The sequence below is a fragment of the Artibeus jamaicensis genome, unplaced genomic scaffold (assembly GCF_021234435.1).
Source record: "Artibeus jamaicensis isolate MK-2021 breed Jamaican fruit bat unplaced genomic scaffold, CSHL_Jam_final contig_700, whole genome shotgun sequence".
In the NCBI taxonomy this organism is placed as follows: Eukaryota; Metazoa; Chordata; class Mammalia; order Chiroptera; family Phyllostomidae; genus Artibeus; species Artibeus jamaicensis.
The window spans coordinates 8,372,922-8,391,540 of record NW_026521930.1 but is presented as its reverse complement, the minus strand read 5'-3'; the positions used below and the strand labels follow the sequence as shown (position 1 = coordinate 8,391,540).

At 52.8% G+C, this 18,619-nt stretch overlaps 1 protein-coding gene and 1 pseudogene across 1 annotated transcript; one reads left to right on the top strand and one right to left on the bottom strand.

The window, feature by feature from the left end:
• Positions 1 to 88: 88 nt before the first annotated feature.
• LOC119058191 (cytochrome c oxidase subunit NDUFA4-like) lies at positions 89 to 9,077 on the bottom strand (annotated as a pseudogene).
• Positions 8,698 to 17,753, top strand: PGAP6 (post-GPI attachment to proteins 6). The gene is made up of 13 exons (XM_037157225.2): positions 8,698 to 8,905; positions 12,316 to 12,493; positions 12,573 to 12,765; positions 12,976 to 13,103; positions 13,305 to 13,573; positions 13,659 to 13,978; positions 14,349 to 14,439; positions 14,522 to 14,645; positions 15,269 to 15,405; positions 15,989 to 16,167; positions 16,256 to 16,402; positions 16,912 to 17,028; positions 17,336 to 17,753. The coding sequence occupies exons 1-13, from the start codon at positions 8,803 to 8,805 to the stop codon at positions 17,630 to 17,632; spliced, it is 2,283 nt and encodes a 760-aa protein (XP_037013120.2). The 5' UTR covers positions 8,698 to 8,802; the 3' UTR covers positions 17,633 to 17,753.
• Positions 17,754 to 18,619: the final 866 nt, after the last annotated feature.

Below are 18,619 nucleotides of genomic sequence, written 5' to 3'. Positions count from 1 at the left end.
AACTCCCCATCTACCCCCGCCCCTTCCCCTACCCAACCCCACCCCAATCCCACCTCCTGCGTCCCCAACCCCCACCGTTCAAACCTTGCAGGGCTCATGGAAGAGTATGTCAATTTCTGTTAAAGTCAGAAGAAAATATATAAATAATAATATGAACGTAACATAGGTTATATTCATTTTCACACCAACGGAGTCGTTAAATATTGACAAAGAGCTGTATATATTTCATGTGTATGACTTGGTGAGTTTGGAGACAAGTATATAACTGTAAAATCATCGTGACAGCATATGCCATAAACATACGCATCTCCAGAAGTTTTCGCCCACCCTCTTCATTATTGTGTGTCTCTTTGTTAAGATAATGTAAGATTTATCTTTTTTTAAATTTAATTTATTTATTTTTAGGGAGCAGGGACAGGAAGGAGAAAGAGTGGGAGAGAAACATCAATGTGTGGTTGCCTCTCATGTGTCCCCTACTGGGGACCTGGTCCGCAACCCAGGCAGGTGCCCTGACCGGGAATTGAACCAGGGCGACCCTTTGCTTTGCAGGCCTGCGCTCAATCCACTGAGCTACACCAGCCAGGGCTGTAAGATTTATCTTGTTAGCATTTTTTGTTATTCAAATTGGCTGGCAACACCCTCTTGGTTTTCTTTTATCTAAAACTGTTTCCACGCTTCAATTTTTTTTAAATTGATATTTTAAAGAGAGAGAAAGGGAAGGAGAGGGAGAGACACCAGAAACAATTTGTTGTTCCACTCTTTTTTTTTCTCCAAGTTTCAAACCTTTACTAGTCGGTGTAAACCCCAACAGAATACACCGACACGATTTCGTGCATTCAGAGGATTAAATGGAAAACTGCGCAGACCTTCATCTTCAGCAGCTTTATACTGAAGCATTTCATTTAGCACGCTGGACCTTTCTTCAGTTTGCTGTCATCTACACTCACTGAGTAGAACTTATCTTGCTCGTTGGGACCCAGCTTGTTCTAGAGTTCCAGGTTATCCTTTTTGTCCCCACAGACATCTGGATGGAACAAGGCCAGGCCCGTGACATACCGCACTGCCCCAGCACCCCGGCTCCAATAAATACAAAGAGGGAGACTAAGCCTGGATGCTTCTTGGCCTGACTCATGATCTGACGGAGCATGGTTGGAGGGCCTGAAAGCAGAGAAAAGGAAAACTTCATGGACCAGGAGCAAGTAGTCAGTGTCTGTTGTTCCACTTCTTGAAGCCTTCATTTGTTGATTCTTTTATGTGCCCTGATATGGGCTTGAACCCACAGCCTCAGTATATCAGGATGAGGCTCTAACCAACTGAACCATGGCTGTCTTCATTCTTAAAGAATGTTTTCTGCTAGATATACACTTATGGGTGGACAGGAGTTTTTTCTTTTTTCCAACCCTATAAAGATGACATTTCACTGTCTTCTGACCTCTGTGGTTTCTGATGAGAAGTCGTAAGTCATAAAAATTGTCGTTCCCTTGAATGTCATTTTTTCTCTGGCTGCTTTTAATCTTTTCACGTTTGGTTTTCAGTACTTGGTTGTGATGTGCCTGCATCTGTTCTTCGTGTTGATTCTTCTGAGGCTTCACTGAGCCGCTTGAGTCTGTAAATTAATGTCTGTCACCAGATTTGAGACTGTTTATCTATTATTTCTTCACGTAATTTTTCTGCCTCCCCTCTTTCCTGTCCTCTTTTGGACTCTAATTTTTTTTTTTTTGCATTTTTTAAATTGTTGTTCAAGTACAGTTGTTTCCATTTTCCCACCTCCCAGCCTCAATCCTTCCCCCCGGACTCTAATTTAGACATGTTAGACGTCTTTTCACCCCTTTTCAGGTCACTGAAGGGAGAAGCCAGGAAAGGTGGGCTGCTTTCTCTAGGAGGAGGGGCCCGGATAGCCTCACTCCCACCTGCCAGCCCAGGTCCCAAGGGAGCCATCAAATGAGAGCATAATTCTTGGGGCCTCCCGCTCTGGCAGCCATTTTCTGCCTCATCAACCTCTGCTGTGCCCCCTTGGAAGGGGACCAGGAATTTGCTCTGGTCACCATGCTCTCGCGTGGCTGGACCTTATTCCCAGTTCCATGTAGGCCAAGAGCCCTGTGAGCACCATCTGTGCCCTTCAACTTCTGGTACACAAGTGCCCAGATCAAATGGGGATAAGACCTACATGCTGAACTTCAAAAGACAAGACAAAACAAACCTTCATTTAAGCATAAGTCTAAGAATATGTACTTCCTACTTTTGGTTGGAAAATTACTTTTTTTTTCCTCATTGAACTTTGTTTGAATGGGTCTCAAAATTCTGTGACAGATTTTTTTGTCAAGTTGTTCCCATTAAAAAGTACTGATTTTAGATGTGGGGGAAAGAATTTTTTTTTTTTAAGTACTGATTTTAGCCCTGGCTAGTGTGGCTCAGTGGACTGAATGCCAGTCTGCAAACCGCCTATTCAATTCCAGCTCAGGGCACACGCCTGGGGTGCTGGACCAGGTGCCCAGTAGGGGGCGCTTGAGAGGCAACCATATGTCGATTTTTTTCCTCTCCTCTCCCCCTCTCTAAAAATAAATAAAATCTTTAAAATATATACTTATAAAAAACTGATTTTAAAAACTAATAACTTCTCAGGCCTGCGAACCAGACAATCGCAGTTCGAATCCCAGTCAGGGCACATAGCGGGTTGCAGGCCAGTTCCCAGCAGGGGATGCACGAAGGCAACCATACATTGATGTTTCTCTCCCTCTCTCCTTCCCTTCCCCTCTACAGATAAATAAATAAAATCTTTAAAAAAAACAACTAATAACTTAGAAACTGCCACATACAAAAAACACCAATAAGTGGTCCACAAAGCATTCTCTTTCCTTCTGAAGATTTTACTGTGTATCATAATCATTAACCAGTCTTTACTTAAGTGACCAATTGACACAAACAATTCTGAGACCACTGAAAATGATTTTTCTTTATGAAATGATAATATTAGATCTTAGTTGGACCTAAGAAAAACTTTGTTTTGGTAAAATAAAGATTCAGAAACCCTATATTGTTCTTTAAACTTTTGGAAAAACTATTCCTATGAAATCCAGATGTCTGGCCACCCTGGTCTGGTTTATGCTGATATATTGGGACACTGGGACAAAGAGGGAAAGCGACTTCTGCACCCACCCCTCCGTGCCAGACCACATTAAGGTCTGAGCCAGTTCCTCCCTTCCTTCAAGGCTGCCGTGGGGTGGGCGACAGGCTACCCCGCGTCTGTAGATTAGGAGGCCATAAACGGACAGATCTGGAGTCCTCACGGAGCCTTGCACCCAGGATGCACCTGGAGGAGGAGCCCAGGGAGGGTCAGGGACAGGTAGGGTACGGCGGCAACCAGGGTGCCCGAGGGCCTCAGTCATTTCTGTAATGTGTGCAGAGCTGAGCACCCGCCTAGAGCTGGAAGGGAAATGGCAGGAGATAAGGCTGGCTCCAGGGCAGTGGCACCAGCGCCCGTGGTAACCAGGAAGGAAGGAAGGGAGACGAGGGAGTGATGAGGCAGGTGGGAGGGGCAAGGCCGCAGAAGGGCACCGGCAGCGCTTTTTCCTCCTCCTCCCCTGGGTGGGTAGAGAGGCCCTGAAATCCAAGTGCTGTCGCTCTTCCAACAATTATTTGGATAAAATTTAATCGTAGTGGGTTTTTTTCCTGCTTTTGTTAACCTTTAGAATTTTTATTTAAAGCAAATATAACAGTGCTCATTGTGGCCAGACACAGACTGTCTGTGGGGAAATGTTCATGTCCCCCCTCCAGCAGCCCTCCCCTCTGCTCGGACGGACAGCACCCCGTCTGGACCACACTCACAGACACTCACAGAGGTAGTGAGAGGGTCCAAGGGTGTTCCGTTCTGGAAATGGGATGTATCCACATTATCCAGCAATTAGATTTTCCTACTTTATTAATATTCCTTCAGAAGACCCATAGACCTGTGTAAAAGTTGCATAAAAATTCATCATATATTAATATGTCATAATTTATTCACCCATCCCCCTCACAAAGCTCCCAAGTTTCTGCAATTACAAATGGTGTCAGTGGGCATTAGGTTCTTCCATGGGATGACAAGGAAAGCATTCCGAGGACCCACTCACAGGACGCTGTGGTGTGGCGCGGCTTGTTCACGTGGGGAGTGAAGCTGCCCCTGGGTTTCCAACATCCCACCGAAACTGAAAAAGCCAGCATTCATGCTGCCTGTCACCACCGCCCAATAAGCAGAGACAGGGACTAAATCTTTATAAGCGCTTTATTCAGATGGCCGGCGATCTGAGAAGAAGGCAGATTATGTGCCCTAAAAGAATGTCTTATATTTTCTTTTAAGCTAGCCTTTTTTATAAGGAGGAAAAAAGTATAGATCAGGGATTTGGAATTCAGGAAAGAGGTTAATCAGATGAACGCTGCAGTCTAAGAATTGCCCTAGCATCCTTTTAACTGTGTCCTGAGTGACTGACTCTTTTTTTAAAGATTTTATTTATTTTTATTTTTTAAAACATATTTTTAAATATTTTATTTATTTATTTTTAGAGAGAGGCAAAGGGAAGGAGAAAGAGTAGGAGAGAGACATCAATGTGAGGTTCCCTCTCATGTGGCCCCTACTGGGGACCACAGCCTGCAATCCAGGCACGTGCCCTGACTAAGGAGTTGAACTGGTAACCCTTTGGTTCGCAGCCTGCACTCAGTCTACTGATGGGCGATTGATTCTTTATCTGTCTCCTGTGTCCTGTGTCCTGGACTGCAGGATGTCTCTCCCTGGAACACAATGGCTCAGATACCTTCTTGATTGCTTGCAGTCCTCCTGGGGCACAAAGGTGGAAATATTTTCAAGTCCGGTCCAGCATCTGGCCAGCTTAGCGTGTTTCCAGCTGTGGTCCATTTCAGCCTCCAACCCAAAGCCTGCCTGTGAAGTTGCATGGCGGCTGGGGCCACACGGCCGTGGAAAGAACAGGCAAGTGCATCTGTGCAAAGTCATGAGCAACGGAGTAGCTTCTTTGTTCCCTCTGGGATTACATTAGTTTGAGTTTGGGATGGATTGGGTGCTTTTCAAAAGAACTAGTCAACTTCCTCAACTTTCAAAGGTTTTAGATGGGTTTACACCCCTTAGTCAGACTGGCTGGCCACTGTGGTCCAGCACCTCCCCTGGTGCCCCCCAACAGTCTAGTAGTGGATGGGGGAAGGGAGGAGTATTAATTCCCCTTGGCAGAGCAGTGCTGTAATCCCCTGGGGAAGGAAGCTTTAGCTTATGTTCCCCATTTTATGAAGCTCAGTGTCTAGTTTCCTTTGCTCCTCCTCAATACCTAGGGAAACTCTGACAGTAATACAAACACTTCTGCAGCCAATACCCTTGTTTCTGTCCTTAGGTTTTTGTGCTTTCTATTACATTTTCAGATATGAGACTGACGCACTGCCTACTGTGCTAAGAGGGCACCTTTCTATTACATTTTAATGTTGCCACAGTAACCTTCAAAAATTTGGGGGTTCACATTCCCACCAGCCAAGTGTGAGGCTCTGCATCCTGGGAAGGCTACCTGTGCTGCTTTTGATAAGGACTCAGTCTTATTTTACTTTGTATTAAAACAAGTGCAAGGGGAGGGGAAGGGGAATAACGCGTGGAAGAGGGGAAGAAGGGGAAGGGGCAAGAAAAGGAACACGAATGGAGGACTCATGAACACAAACAGTTGGGGGATCAACTGGAATTGGGGGTGGGGTAGGGGTGAGCAATGGGGAAAAAGGCAGGAGAAACGTAACTGAACAAGAAATAAAAACAAGTGCAATTTAGCAGCATTTCATGTTACATGCCATTTGCATCTTGTCTTATCTTCTTCTGTAAACTGCCTTCATATACCCTGTGTCAAATTTTCTTTTGGGTCTTTTTTCAATGTGTAAATTTCCTTTCTATCCTAAGTATATTAATCCTTTATCATATGCATAGCACATATTTTCTCCCATTTGTCTATTATTTTAATTGATGACTATTAGCATGCTTTTTACTTTCATACTTTTTATAGTTACATAACATTTCTGAAAATGTTGTAAAATAAGTAACATTTCCTTCATAGTTTTCTGTCCATCTTGGTTAAAATATTCTTTCCTATCTATGTATTCTAAGTTTCTTTTTAACATTTTGATCATTTTATTCTTGGCAGTTGACCACCTGGTCTAGTTGGAATTCACTTTTCTGTAGGCTGTGAGATAGAATACAAGACTATGTATATACAAAAGTCTCTAGGCAGAGCCTTCTAGTCGCTGAGCCTCAGTTTCCCATCTTGAAAATGAAGCCCCTCAAGGTGGGTTCTTGGGTTCTTTCCATTGCTTATGCTCTTACTTAGCAGAGGTGTCTGGACTCCAGTCTAGGGCTCCTTGTCCATCTACTAGTTAACCAGCCCCCTAGATGGAGCACTGGAGTGGGGGGGGGGCATCTGCTGCCTCCCCTCCTACCTGGTAGAGAACTTGGGCACAGGAATGTCAGACTGAGGAGGCACACTCAGGGGAGGCTTTTGGAGTGAGGAGGGCTGGGGGGGGAGCCTCTGAACCCAGCCTGGGGCAGAGGATGGGTCCTAGATGAAACAGTCCCCAGCACAGCTCAGCAAATACCAGAACTGATCTCTGTCTCTTTAAATTCAGAACAGCAGGAGCCCCACCTCTAGGGCCCAGCCTAGATTCGAAAGGAACAAAGGGTCTCTTTTGTGCTTTACACCTCCCATTTTCTACGTCCCTGGGCTTTCTTCCTCCCTAGACCTCCACCCACTACCCCCCTTCACTAGCCTTAAGTGGCCTTGGGCTTGGTGGGTCAGCTTCTCCTCCCTCTCCCTGCCTCCTACCAAGAATAAAGTTCAAAAGGTACAAACAGGTATAGCACCCCCCATTCCATCCCTAGCCATGTGGTTCCCTCCTCAAGGATAAACCTGTGCCCTGGCTGCTGGGCATTTCCAGTCATCCCATGCCTTTGAAACATACAAATAAATTTAGAAAAAATTTTTCCCTTCAAAACCAGTACCTTTCTTAACATTGTTCTTCCCTTCCCTTTTCTGAGCTGAAGCTAAATCTGGTAGACCATTTCCAACCAGTACAGAGATTTCTGATTTCCTTCTGCAGTCACACTGTTATGATAGTGTCTGAGTCACAGTATGGGCATCGGGGGATCGAATGCCCCATGGCCTCATTACCAAGATTTGGGTTCCCTTCTGCAAATGTCTCCATAGGGAAAATGCACATCGGTGGAATAACTGATGTAAGACTGTGTACTCAGAATCCAGAGGCTTCTCCAAGGCTCACTAAACATGCCTGTTGGCTCATAACCGCACCCTTGAGGTTTGATCAGACTTTCCGATCTTTGCAGATTTGTTAGGTGAAAGAAAAAGGCGTCTCTTTGGGTGCTTTTTTTACCTTTGAATTTCAAGTTCTAAGAAGGGAGGTTAGAGCCTGTTCTTGTTCATTTGCATTTCCTGTCCAGGAATATTCTCAGTTTTGTATTGCAGGGTGGGTTTTTTTCTTATTGATTTTATAGCTCTTTATTATTAATCTTATTAAAATTTGGACCTTTGTAATACAAGGTGCGAGCATGTCCTCTCCAGTTTACGGCTTGTATTTTCACCTAAGTAGTTTTGCTCTTTAAAAAACACTTGATTTTCACCTAGTTGAATTTTCCAGTCTTGCCTCTGGAGAACTCTGAGTTTGGGGCCATATGTAAAAAAAAAATGCCTTCCCTTCCCCAAGACTGGAAAAAATGTACCCAAGTTTTCTTCTAGTCTCTCATCGTTTCCTATTTATGCTTAAGCATAAATCCTTAGTGTTTGGAATCTATCCCTGTGTAAAGTGTGAAGAGTTAGCCCCACTCACCAATGTGCAATTCTTATATGTCCACGAAGCCTTTCATCTTTAAATTGTAGTTTTTTACACACACTCGTGGTGGTTTTGTGGAGCGACAGCTAGGGAGTTCAGCTCTGAGGGGCGCAGCAGGGGCCACCAGCACCTGCGAGGCAGAAATGGGTGCAGGACTCGCCAGTCTGTGGCAGGGTGTCTCCTCCAGCGCCCCTCCGCGGCCTGCAGCTCCTCGATTGGCCCACGATTCAGTGAACCCACAAACACTTGCGTCCCGTGGGACCACCCAGCGCCTCCAGGAAGCATTTGGGGCTCTCCGCGTGGCCCCTGCCACTTGGAATCTCCTGCGCGTTCTAATTCACTGCCCGAATTCCTGCCTCTGACGCAGGTCCGCGGCGCCCACCACACGATCCTCCCGCGCCGTCCCCCTCAGTCCGAGACCCCTCTCTTCGACCCCTTCCCCTCGTGTACGCCTCCAGACTCCGGGTCAGCCCAGGACTACGCCTGCCCACCCGCCCTCCCCGCGGCCTCGGCCCGCCCCCCGCCCTCAGGTTGGCCCCGCCGCTCGGCGCCCCGCATCAGCCGGTACTAATAACAGGCACGGATCGCTCCTGACCGTGCATCGCACCCCGCCACGCGTCGCCCCTTCTCCCGTACAGCTCCCGACTCCGCATCGGCCCCCACGTCGCACACCCCCGCCCTCGCTTTCCTTCGGGTCCCGACCCCAGTGCCCCGCAGCGCCTCTCGCTCCGCGGTCCCCGGTCCCTCGCCAGCCGGCTACCGGCGGGGCGGGGCCTCGCAGGCGGAAGTGCCCGGGGCGCCGGTGGTTGGGAGCTGCCCAGACGATGGGAGCCCGGGGCAGCGGGGGTGGCGGCAGGGCCCGTAGTGGCGGCGGTGGCAGGGCAGGGCGGCGGCGGGAGCGGGCGGCCGGAGACACGGTCCGTGTAGCGCTGGGCCAAGCGCAGAGCCATGGGCCGGGCTGGGACCGGGACCGGGGGCGCGGCGGGGCCGCTGTTGCTGCTGCTGCTTGCTTGGCCCCCTCCTGCCGCCCCCGGTGACACCAGGAAGAGTGGTGAGCGAGCGGGGATGGACGGACGCCATCCCGGGGGCACAGGCTTGGCGGGGCGGGAGCAGTGTGTGGGGGAGGGCCTGCGATTGTGACTCACCTGAAGGCACCTGTGCGCTCACCTGGAGCGGGCACAGTGCCCAGGTCCTCACCCTGGGTTGTGGGCTCAGGTCAGTGCCTTGCGTGTGGGAACGATCGGGGTGGAAAGGACAAGCTGGACCCCTCCTCTGTCCCCAGGGCCGGGTTCGGCCAGACCGGCCCCTTGGAGCGAGCCTTCCCTCTTCTCTTCCTCTTTCCAATGCGTTCACGTCCGGCGCGGTGGGACGTGGGGGTGGAGGCGTCCAGGGAGACTCAGCCTGGACTCCAGCAGCGAGGCCGCTGAAAAGAAGGGTTAGGCAGTGTGATTACAGAGGGCAGGGGCATCTGTTCGGGGAGAAGGGACAGAGTTGGGAGAAAGTTGCATAGATCCTGGAGTAGGGGTCCAGGTGAATGTCATGTTTCCACTGCTCCCACAGTGACCACCAGTCTACTGCTGTCACTTTCAACAGCTGGCCTTGCATCTTGGAGGCGCTCAAGGTGGCCCTGGGGAGACTGGTAGGCTGGGGTGGTTCTGAGGAAATGGGTAATCAAGTGGTGTTGATGAACTTGCTTCCCTCCCTTTGCGTTCCTATTCCCTTGAGAGGCCTCAACCTTCAGCGACCCAAGATAGTGGCTAGATGAGGAGGTGCCCATCTGGGTTCTGCCTGGGGCTTGGGAGTGTTGAATAAGTAAGCTCCCCTGACTTCTATGGCACAGGACTCCTAGAGGGCCATGTGGCGAGGCTGCAAAGGCCCAGATGCCCCCCAGCCCTCTGCAGTTGGGCAGTTTATCCAGCACAATCTGGGACTAGCTCCCCTGGATTTTTCTGTTCCCAACCCCTCCTCCTTTTCTGAAATCTTGCTCCTCCAAGCTCCTATTTCTTTGAGGACTGTGACGTTGGTTTCTGAGCTTGAAATGAGAGGCGATTTCCAGGAGATGACCCCTGATTAAGTTCCTCCATTAGATACTGCCACCCTTATTTTCTCCATCCTAGGGGGTGGGGTAAGATGAGGGGGTCACTGGTGGGCTGTTTATAGAAATGGAAAACCTGGAGCAGCCCTGGCTGGGTAGCTCAATTCGTTGAAGCATTGTCTGGATACACCAAGGTTGCAGGTTCAGTCCCCAGCCCATATGGGAAGCAACCAATGAATGCATAAGTAAATGTAACAAATCGATCTCTCTCTCTCTCTCTCTTTCTCTCTGTCTATAAAAATTAATAAATTTTAAAAAAACCAGGGGCAGCTCCTCATCTCCAAGACCTGCTCGAGAGACAGCAGTGTAGCCCTGGCTTCTGGGACCTGCAGGTGTCCAGGGGCTCTGCATGGATGCAGGTCCAAGTTTGGAGGGTGTGGAACAGGGTGCCCTCACTCAAGTTCCCAGGACAGGCTCAGGGACTTTCTTTGTCCTCCCCTCAACCCTGTCTCCTTGGAGGTGCTGCGGGGCAGGGCAGGGGTACATGTGGCCCTTGCTCCCTGCTATCAGAGATGTGTCTTCCGCATCTGGCTCAGACCAATGCATTAATAGTTAATGGTTAGGTACGTTCACCAAGATACCAGTGTACGTACCTTGGGTAAGAAGATGGAGCTGCAGAACTTAGGGTTGGTACTGGAGGGGCTTTGTAGCCCTGGGAGTGGGGGACCACTGAGTCTTAGGGAACCTTGAGCACCTGCCGAAACTTTACAGCTACCATCACTGTTCCAGGTATCCTCAGGCTGGTACTCCAGGACTGGTAGGGGGCCAGAGGGCCTTGCCTCTCTCAGTTTGGGGCTCTACCTCTAGGGGCTGAATGCCTCACTGGTTGACTGTTTCTCTAAGACCCTGTAGTCCTGAGGTAGGGGTGGGGAGCTATCCTGCCTCACTTACTAGCACTTAGATTTTTTTGTTTCTTGTCATGTTATCCTCTCAGGAGAAAAGTTTGTATTAGTTCAGTGGCTCCTAGCCTTCCCAGGCCACAGCCTGGTGAGTGGGACCTCGTTGCTAGCTGACACCTAGAGTGTGTCTAGGCTACATGGAGCCTGCCTCTGCATGGCCCCCAAGTTGGGCTCCTCTGGAACTCAGACTGGCTTGTGAGTGGGTTGTTATATTTTCTCAAGATTCCTCCATTGGAGGGTCAGGAGGCTACTCACCTGGCTCCCTTAGCTGCTTACCTGGCTCTCACTGAAGGGGCCCAGAGCCTGCTGCTGTGGTTGTGTGAGCCAGCAACTCTCCCTGCGGGGCAGAGGGAGACTGCACCCTGCTGTGTCCAAAGTGTATTTCTTCCAGAAGCACTTTAACATCCATTAACCTTGGAGGGAGGGACACCCAAGGGGAGGTGCTATCTACCTCAGGAGTCTGGCCGAGATGGGGGAAGGGACACTCAGGGTCACACTGGGCACGAGGCCTAAACTGGTACTGGGGCCAGGATCCCCGCCATCCAGCTCAGGCACCTTGTGGCCAGACCCCAGGCCCGGTGGTATATCCATGGAAGTGCTGAGCATGCCTGTTCTGTGGGAGCCCCAATAGAGAGGGTCCTGGGTGGGCATTCTCACCCACTCATGGGGTAAGCAATTACATTGTAGGACTGGACCCATCCTCTCATGGAGGCTGTTCCCTAGTCAGTGGACACTCCAGGAGGGGCCTCACCTAGGAGGCACCTCACCCAGGTGGGGGTCTAGGCCTGTGTGCTGAGCCCCAAAAGATCCTCAGAGCTGATCCAGGAAATTCTTGTATGATAGGAAGTGAGGAGTGAGGGCAGATTTCTGGAGGGTGTGGGGGAGGGGAGCGGGGGCCACAGAGCTGGGGGCCTGAGAATGACTGCAGAGAGCGGGGCACAGGGAGCCCCAGGTGAGGCCAGGGGCAGTCTGTGTGCCATGAGCCCCGCCTCGTCCCCGTGTCATTCTGCACAGATGCATGTCCATGGGAGAATGGGGGCCAGCTGCCCCCTGGTCCTTATGGCTGGCCAGGCACTCAGTCTGGGGAACCCTTCTACCCCAGTGTCTCTGCTTGCTGCCTCTCTGGGTAAGGAGGAGTCAAGGGTCAGTCCAGCTCTGTCCTAAGTCATCATGGCCCTGAGTAGGTAAGCAGCCTTCAGACCCGAACTCCCTCACCTGTCAAGAGGGGTGAGCTGCCAGAGACAAGTGCCAGGGGCTGGAGGGGTACGGTAACCTTTGCCAAGGTCCTGGTTGGAGTGCTGGGCATCCCAGGGGCTCTAACAAACCCACCATGGCGTCCCTTGTCCTATCTCTCAGGGGCCATGCTGGGGCAGAAGGGACTCTCAATTTCTCTGTCTGTCTCCCACATGGAGGTGCAGACACCCACAGGGCACCCCTGGTCTGGCTGACAGTGCCTTCTTCCTGCAGACATCAGGCTGGTGTCTGAGCAGTTCTCACAGTCCCCGCAGAAGCTGTCTTTCTACAGCTGGTATGGCAGCGCCAGACTCTTCCACTTCCAAGTGCCCCCGGACACCGTACTGCTGCGCTGGCTGCTGCAAGTGTCCCAGAGTGGCGGCCCCACGTGTGCCAACGTGGAGATCACTGTGTAGGTGCCTGTCTGCCCACCTGCCTGAGCCCAGCCCAGGGTCCAGATCCGATGCCCACCCTGCCATCCCCATCTCCAGGTACTTCCGCTATGGCGCCCCTCCGGTCATCAACCCACTGGGTACCAGCTTCCCTGCCAACACCTCTGTGCAGCCCTCCTTCTTCGTCAAGATGTTTCAGAGCAACACTTCCATCAACGTCTCCCACCCAGCACCTGGGGACTGGTTTGTGGCTGCTCACCTGCCCCCCTCATCCCAGAAGATTGAGGTGAAGGTGAGGAATTTGCTTTGCAAGGATGGAGGGCAGGACACTTCCGTGCAGGAATGACCTGTCCCTCTTATCTAACTCCTCAGGGCAGACCTTGTCTAGGCTCTGCTGCAGCCCTCCTACCTCCACGCCCCGTCCCCGCCAGGCCCGGGGTCTCTGGTCCTGCCCCGTCCCGTGCCTATGCGTGCCCACCCCCACCTCTCATTCTCTTTCTAGGGCTTTGTTCCCACCTGTGCCTACATCTTCCAGCCTGACATGCTGGTTATGCGGGTAGTCGAGGTCTCCATCCTGGAGCCCGACATACCCTTTCCACAGACCCTCCTCTCCCACCCCAGCTACCTCAAGTGAGTGGGGACCTTGGGGGAGACCCAGCCTCCGGTTTTGATGGAGTGGGTGGTAATACTGTCCTTAATGCGGGTGAGAAAGGTGGGATTCTGGGTCTCAGGGTCATGCTGGAAAATGGGGCCACCACCCTGAGTGTGAGCAATGAGGGGAGGTCATTGGAAGCCACAGAGCCTGAGTGAGGCCATCCCCTTTGGCTGCAGAATCTTCGTCCCCGAGTACACCCAGGAACTGCGGCTGGAGCTGCAGGGCTGTGCGTCCAATGGGACCCTGGGCTGCCCTGTGCGCCTCACGGTGGGCTCAGCTACCTTACCCAGCAACTTCCAGAAGGTGCTCACCTGCACTGGCCCCACCCAGGCCTGCTACCTGCTGCTGCCCTCACCGCCCTGGGACCGGTGGTTGCAAGTGACCGCCAGGAGCCTGGCAGGGCCCCACATATTGGTGGCTTTCAGCGCTATAGCTGTTCTCACAGGTGGGGAGCGCAGTGGGGACTGGCTCTGGCCCCTGCCTTTGATCCCCAGCCCTTCCTCCAGCTGAGCCCCTTGTCCTCCTGACAGCCTGCAGGCCTTGGATTGTAAACTTCCAGCATCTTCTGCAGAGCAGTCCAAACCAGAGCTGCAACACTTCCACTGGCCTGCTCTCCCCAAGCCCTGGCTACCAGGACCTGGGCAGGAACAGCAGTGTGGGTGGCAGCCCCTTTTGCCTCATGAACTACCAGGTCATGCGGGAAGACACGGACGTGGTGTCTGTGCACTTCAGGCCCCTAGACAGCGTCTCCGTGCTGGTGCAGTCAGACATGCCTTCGGTGATGCGGCTGCAGCTCAACACAGGCATGGACAGTGGGGGCTCCCTCACCATCTCCCTGTGGGCCAACAAGGTACCTTAGTTTGTGAGTGCCTTGTGGCTGGGCTCAGCTTAGGGCTCACAGACTGAGTGATGCTGCTCAGGCCTTCCTGTACTGACTTTATCAGGGACACTGGGTTGGGGTGGCCTTTCAGGCAACAGAATGACCCCAACAGGCATTGGACCATAATAGGGGCAGCACTTGCAGAAAAGGAGGCCTATTTTACAGGTCCCTTCAGCAGGAAGAGGGCTGAAGGAACTGGGACGGCGGGTGGATGAGAGTCTGGGTGTTGCCAGGCCCGGAGGGGAGGTACCCGGGTAGTCCCTGGGCAGCGGAAACCACAGACGGTACCAACCACCAGGCTGGGAACTCAGGACTGACACTGCCTGGCCACTCCTTCCAGAGTGTGATTTCCAACAACACCTTGGTAATGGTCTGCGTGAATGCTGCCTCACCCTTCCTCGGCTTCAACACTTCGCTCAACTGTACCACAGGTATGGGCAGGCAGCATCTGGCTAAGTGACCCCTGCCAGCCCTTCCACCCACTCTTACCAGGCCCTCCTGCTCCTCCTGCAGCCTTCTTCCAGGGCTATCCATTGTCTTTGAGCACCTTGTCTCGCAAGGCCAACCTTATCATCCCCTACCCAGAGACAGACAACTGGTACCTCTCCCTGCAGCTTGCATGCCCTCAGAGTCCTGAGTAAGTAAACTTGGAGGCTGCCCTGCCTGGGTAGCTCAGTTGGTTGGAGTATTGGCCTGATACACCAAGGTTGCAGGTTTGATCCCTGGTCAGGACACGTACAAGAACCAACCAATGAATACATGGATAGGTGCAACAAGTCCATCTCTTTCTCCCTTCCTCTCTCAAGAAAAAAAAAAAAAAAAAAAGAATTTGAGGGCTAGGATGGGAACCACCCACAGCTGCCAGGTGGCTGAATCATTGCATTCAGGGCTATGATTGGGCTGCCTGCATCTGAGTTTGGAAGTGACCCAACTTCCTGTTAGCTGCACAGGGTAAGTTGTCTTCCAGGAGTTACAAAGGACTCCCTTCTCTACCTGGCCACCTCTCCCCAAGCAGCCTTGGGGGCCAGGACACAAGGAAGGAGACTGGTTCAGGACACAGCCCTAGACAGGCTGGGATGCAGTACGATGTGAAGTGGAAGGTGCACCTTGACTTCTGCAGATCTCACATCTGCTGTCCTCCAGGGCTTGGAGCCTGGGGGCCTCAATACTGGGTTCATGTGTCCAAGATCCTGATGGGAGCCCTGGCAGGGACTGGTCAGCAGACCTCAGTAGCCAGACCTCCCGTGGCCCCTTCCTCAGGGAGTGTGAGAAGGCCTCAGTCCTCGTGGAGACCGCCTTGTACTTGGTGCCCTGCTTGAATGACTGCGGCCCGTACGGCCAGTGCCTCCTACTGCGCAGACATGGCTACCTGTATGCGGGCTGCAGCTGCAAGGCAGGTGAGAGCCAGGCCTGCATATGTGCAGACACTCCTGTCCTTGACTTCCCAGCCTTGTGCCTTTCTTTAGGAGCCTATCCCGCTCTGCCAAGGCTGGAGAGCACCCTCGCAGAGCCAAGGGCAAATGCCTTCTCTCCACTCCTACTACGTAACTTCAGTCTCCCATGCAATCACAGAAAGGCACCCCCATGCCTTCTGGCCTTGGCCTCCCCTGCCCACAGATGTCTGATACCTGACCCACACTACCCACCATCTGCTCTGTACCTACCCACATGTATCCCACGCCTATCACACCTGTCCCTTACCTTCCTCACACCTGCCTTCACATTCACGCACCTGCCTCATACCTGCACCACACTTCTTTAAATATGCTCGTGCCTGCCACATAGCTGTCTATGCCTGCCCACACTAGCCTATACCTACCCACACAAGCCCCACCCCTGTTCCAGCCTGCTTCTAGGGGAGAGAGGGGCTTCTCTGGAGAGCCCTGGGAGAGGGTTGGCCCTGAGGTTCGAAAGTGCCTCCCCACAAACCTGGCCTCAGTCTCCCCAGCTCAGCCCCCTCAGCACTGTACTGGCCCACAGGCTGGCGTGGGTGGAGCTGCACAGACAACAGCACAGCCCAGACCATGGCCCAGCAGAGGATGGCCACGCTCCTCCTCACCCTCAGCAACCTCATGTTCCTGGCTCCCATCACCCTCTCTGTGTACCGCTGCCTCCTGGTGGAGGCCTCCGTCTATGCCTACACCATGTTCTTCTCCACGGTAGGCTTGCCTGCTCCCACAGGGGTGGTGGGGAGGTCTGGGCCTCTGCTTACCGCCCTGCCCTGCCCTGCCCTGCCCTGCCCTGCAGTTCTATCATGCCTGTGACCAGCCGGGGGAGGCGGTGCTGTGCATCCTCAACTATGACACGCTGCAGTACTGCGACTTCCTGGGCTCTGGAGTGTCCATCTGGGTCACCATTCTCTGCATGGCACGGCTGAAGGCATCCCTGAAATATGTGAGTGACCATCTGACACGTGGATCTGGGTTCTGAGGGAGCAGAGGCCGTTGCCTGCTGAGGGAGAGACCAGAAGGAGGGTCCAGATGCCGCCCTTGGAAAATTCCTTCCTAGTCCATTTCTCTCCCGGGGCTGTCTTCAAAGAGGAGGGCTGGAGCTCCAACCCTAGGCCACACCGCCCTGAGAAGCCCTGAACTGTGCTTCTGGAGTCCCTGGTGCTGGGAACACTTTGGGGCTTTTTCAGCCACAGCTGGGCCTGGCAGATGGAGACACGTGACCGGTGCCCTACCTGTCTAAGCTCTGCCTCGGAAATTTACCTGTGGGTGAATCAGTAACTAGAGGAGGGGTGCCTCCCTTCCTGCTGGCAGAGCAGAACAGGGTGTCAGCAGCTCCAAGAGGGGGCAAGCAGAGATGCTGGGGAGCACTGGGGTGATAGCTCCTGCTGGAACTTGTGCCATCACAGATGACCCTGGCCTGTGACCCTGTGGTTGTTCCTGTGTCTTGTTCAGGTTCTGCTTCTACTGGGCACACTGGTGTTCGCCATGTCTTTGCAGCTGGACCGCAGGGGCGCCTGGAACATGATGGGGCCTTGTCTCTTTGCCTTTGTGGTCATGGTCACCATGTGGGTAAGGAGCTCTTGCCTAGACCCCCTCTCCTGGCACCTGGAATAAGAAAGTGTTGGCTCCCCACAGATTCTGCTCATGTTCCTGGTCCTGGGTCTGAGTCCTCCCAGGGCTGAGGGCTGCCAGTAACTCTTGTAGGGCCTAGTGTGGCTTCATTCCAAGGCCAGGGTCTGAGGACCTGTCAGGTCTGTGTGCCCTTGAGCCCTTTCCAAGTAGCACACATTCGTGGTCCTGCTACCTAGGCTCAGGCAGGTCCCTGGGAGCTATAGCTGCAGCCCCGTGCCAGTGCTCTCATGGTGGTTCTCTCCAGGTGTACCGCTGTGGGCACCGGCGCCACTGCTATCCCACCTCATGGCAGCGCTGGGTCTTCTACCTCCTGCCCGGCATCTCCATGGCTGCTGTGGCCATTGCCATTTACACCTCCATGATGACCAGTGACAACTATTACTACACACACAGCATCTGGCACATGCTTTTGGCGGGGAGTACGGCATTCCTGCTGCCACCACGTGACAAGCACGCTGAGCCCTGGGCCTGCTCACAGAAGCTCACCTGCCACTATCAGATCTGCAAGAACCACAGAGAGGAGCTGTACACGGTGACATGATACAGCCAACTCAGGGACACCTGCAGCTTTGATGATCATCTCTCCAGCCAGGGGCAGGACCAAGGGAGAGGGACCCTGTCCAGATGGATTTCCAACTGAATAAAATTGCCTTGTGCACCCATTTGTTTCTTCCTCCTGAGGAGAGGACCACAATCTCCAATTCCCTTGTAACTGCTGGCTGCCAGCTGACTCCATCCCTCTGCTGTCTCAGCTGGTGTCTGCAGTGGCCCCTGGAGCCAGAGCCTGGCTACCTGGAGACAACAGGTACTGTTCAGGGGCAGACTCTGTTCTGCTGGCCTGGGGACAATTGGAGATGTGGAGAAATATCCCCCCATCACCCTGTTCCCCTGTGAGGCTGTGTTATGAGACCAAGAGAAGCAGAGGAGGCTTGGGACCACCTCTCACCCACCCTCCCATACCAGTGAGGCACAGCTGTGTGCCTGAATGAATGCCGGTCTACCTCAAGCATGGGAGTGCCCCCTACCGATGAAGTTGCCATGAGGAGAGGTGACTGTGGCCATCAGAGAGCTGATGGGCCCTGGGGGATGTAGGGTCCAACTGCCATGAGTGATGGCATGGAAGAGGCTGGCTTCTGGCTGTGGTGTCCTGTCCTTTCCCTCCCTCTGTTCTCAGGTGTGAAGGCGCAGGCCCCTGAGAAGAGCTTCCTGGAAGGGGTGCTGCTGAACTGTTCTGTGGGTGCTAGCAACGCAGGGCACACCCTGCCCCAACTCTGTGTTCCCGCTCTTCCACTGGGTTCTTGGGCCCTTGTCTGGGGAGCATTTTCTTGAGTTGTTCTCAGGAGTGGAGGTGATGGCTGCCACTCTGCACTGGCCCAGCCCTTCTTCCATTATGGGGGAAGCAGGATAAGGGGGCTGATTGCCCTGAGGAGCAATGTTCTGCCCCTTCCCAAGTGCTCTTCCCAAGGCAAGAGCAAAGGGGGCTGTGGTCTGTATGAGGGATGTGGAACAGGGCCACGGGCAGCCGAGA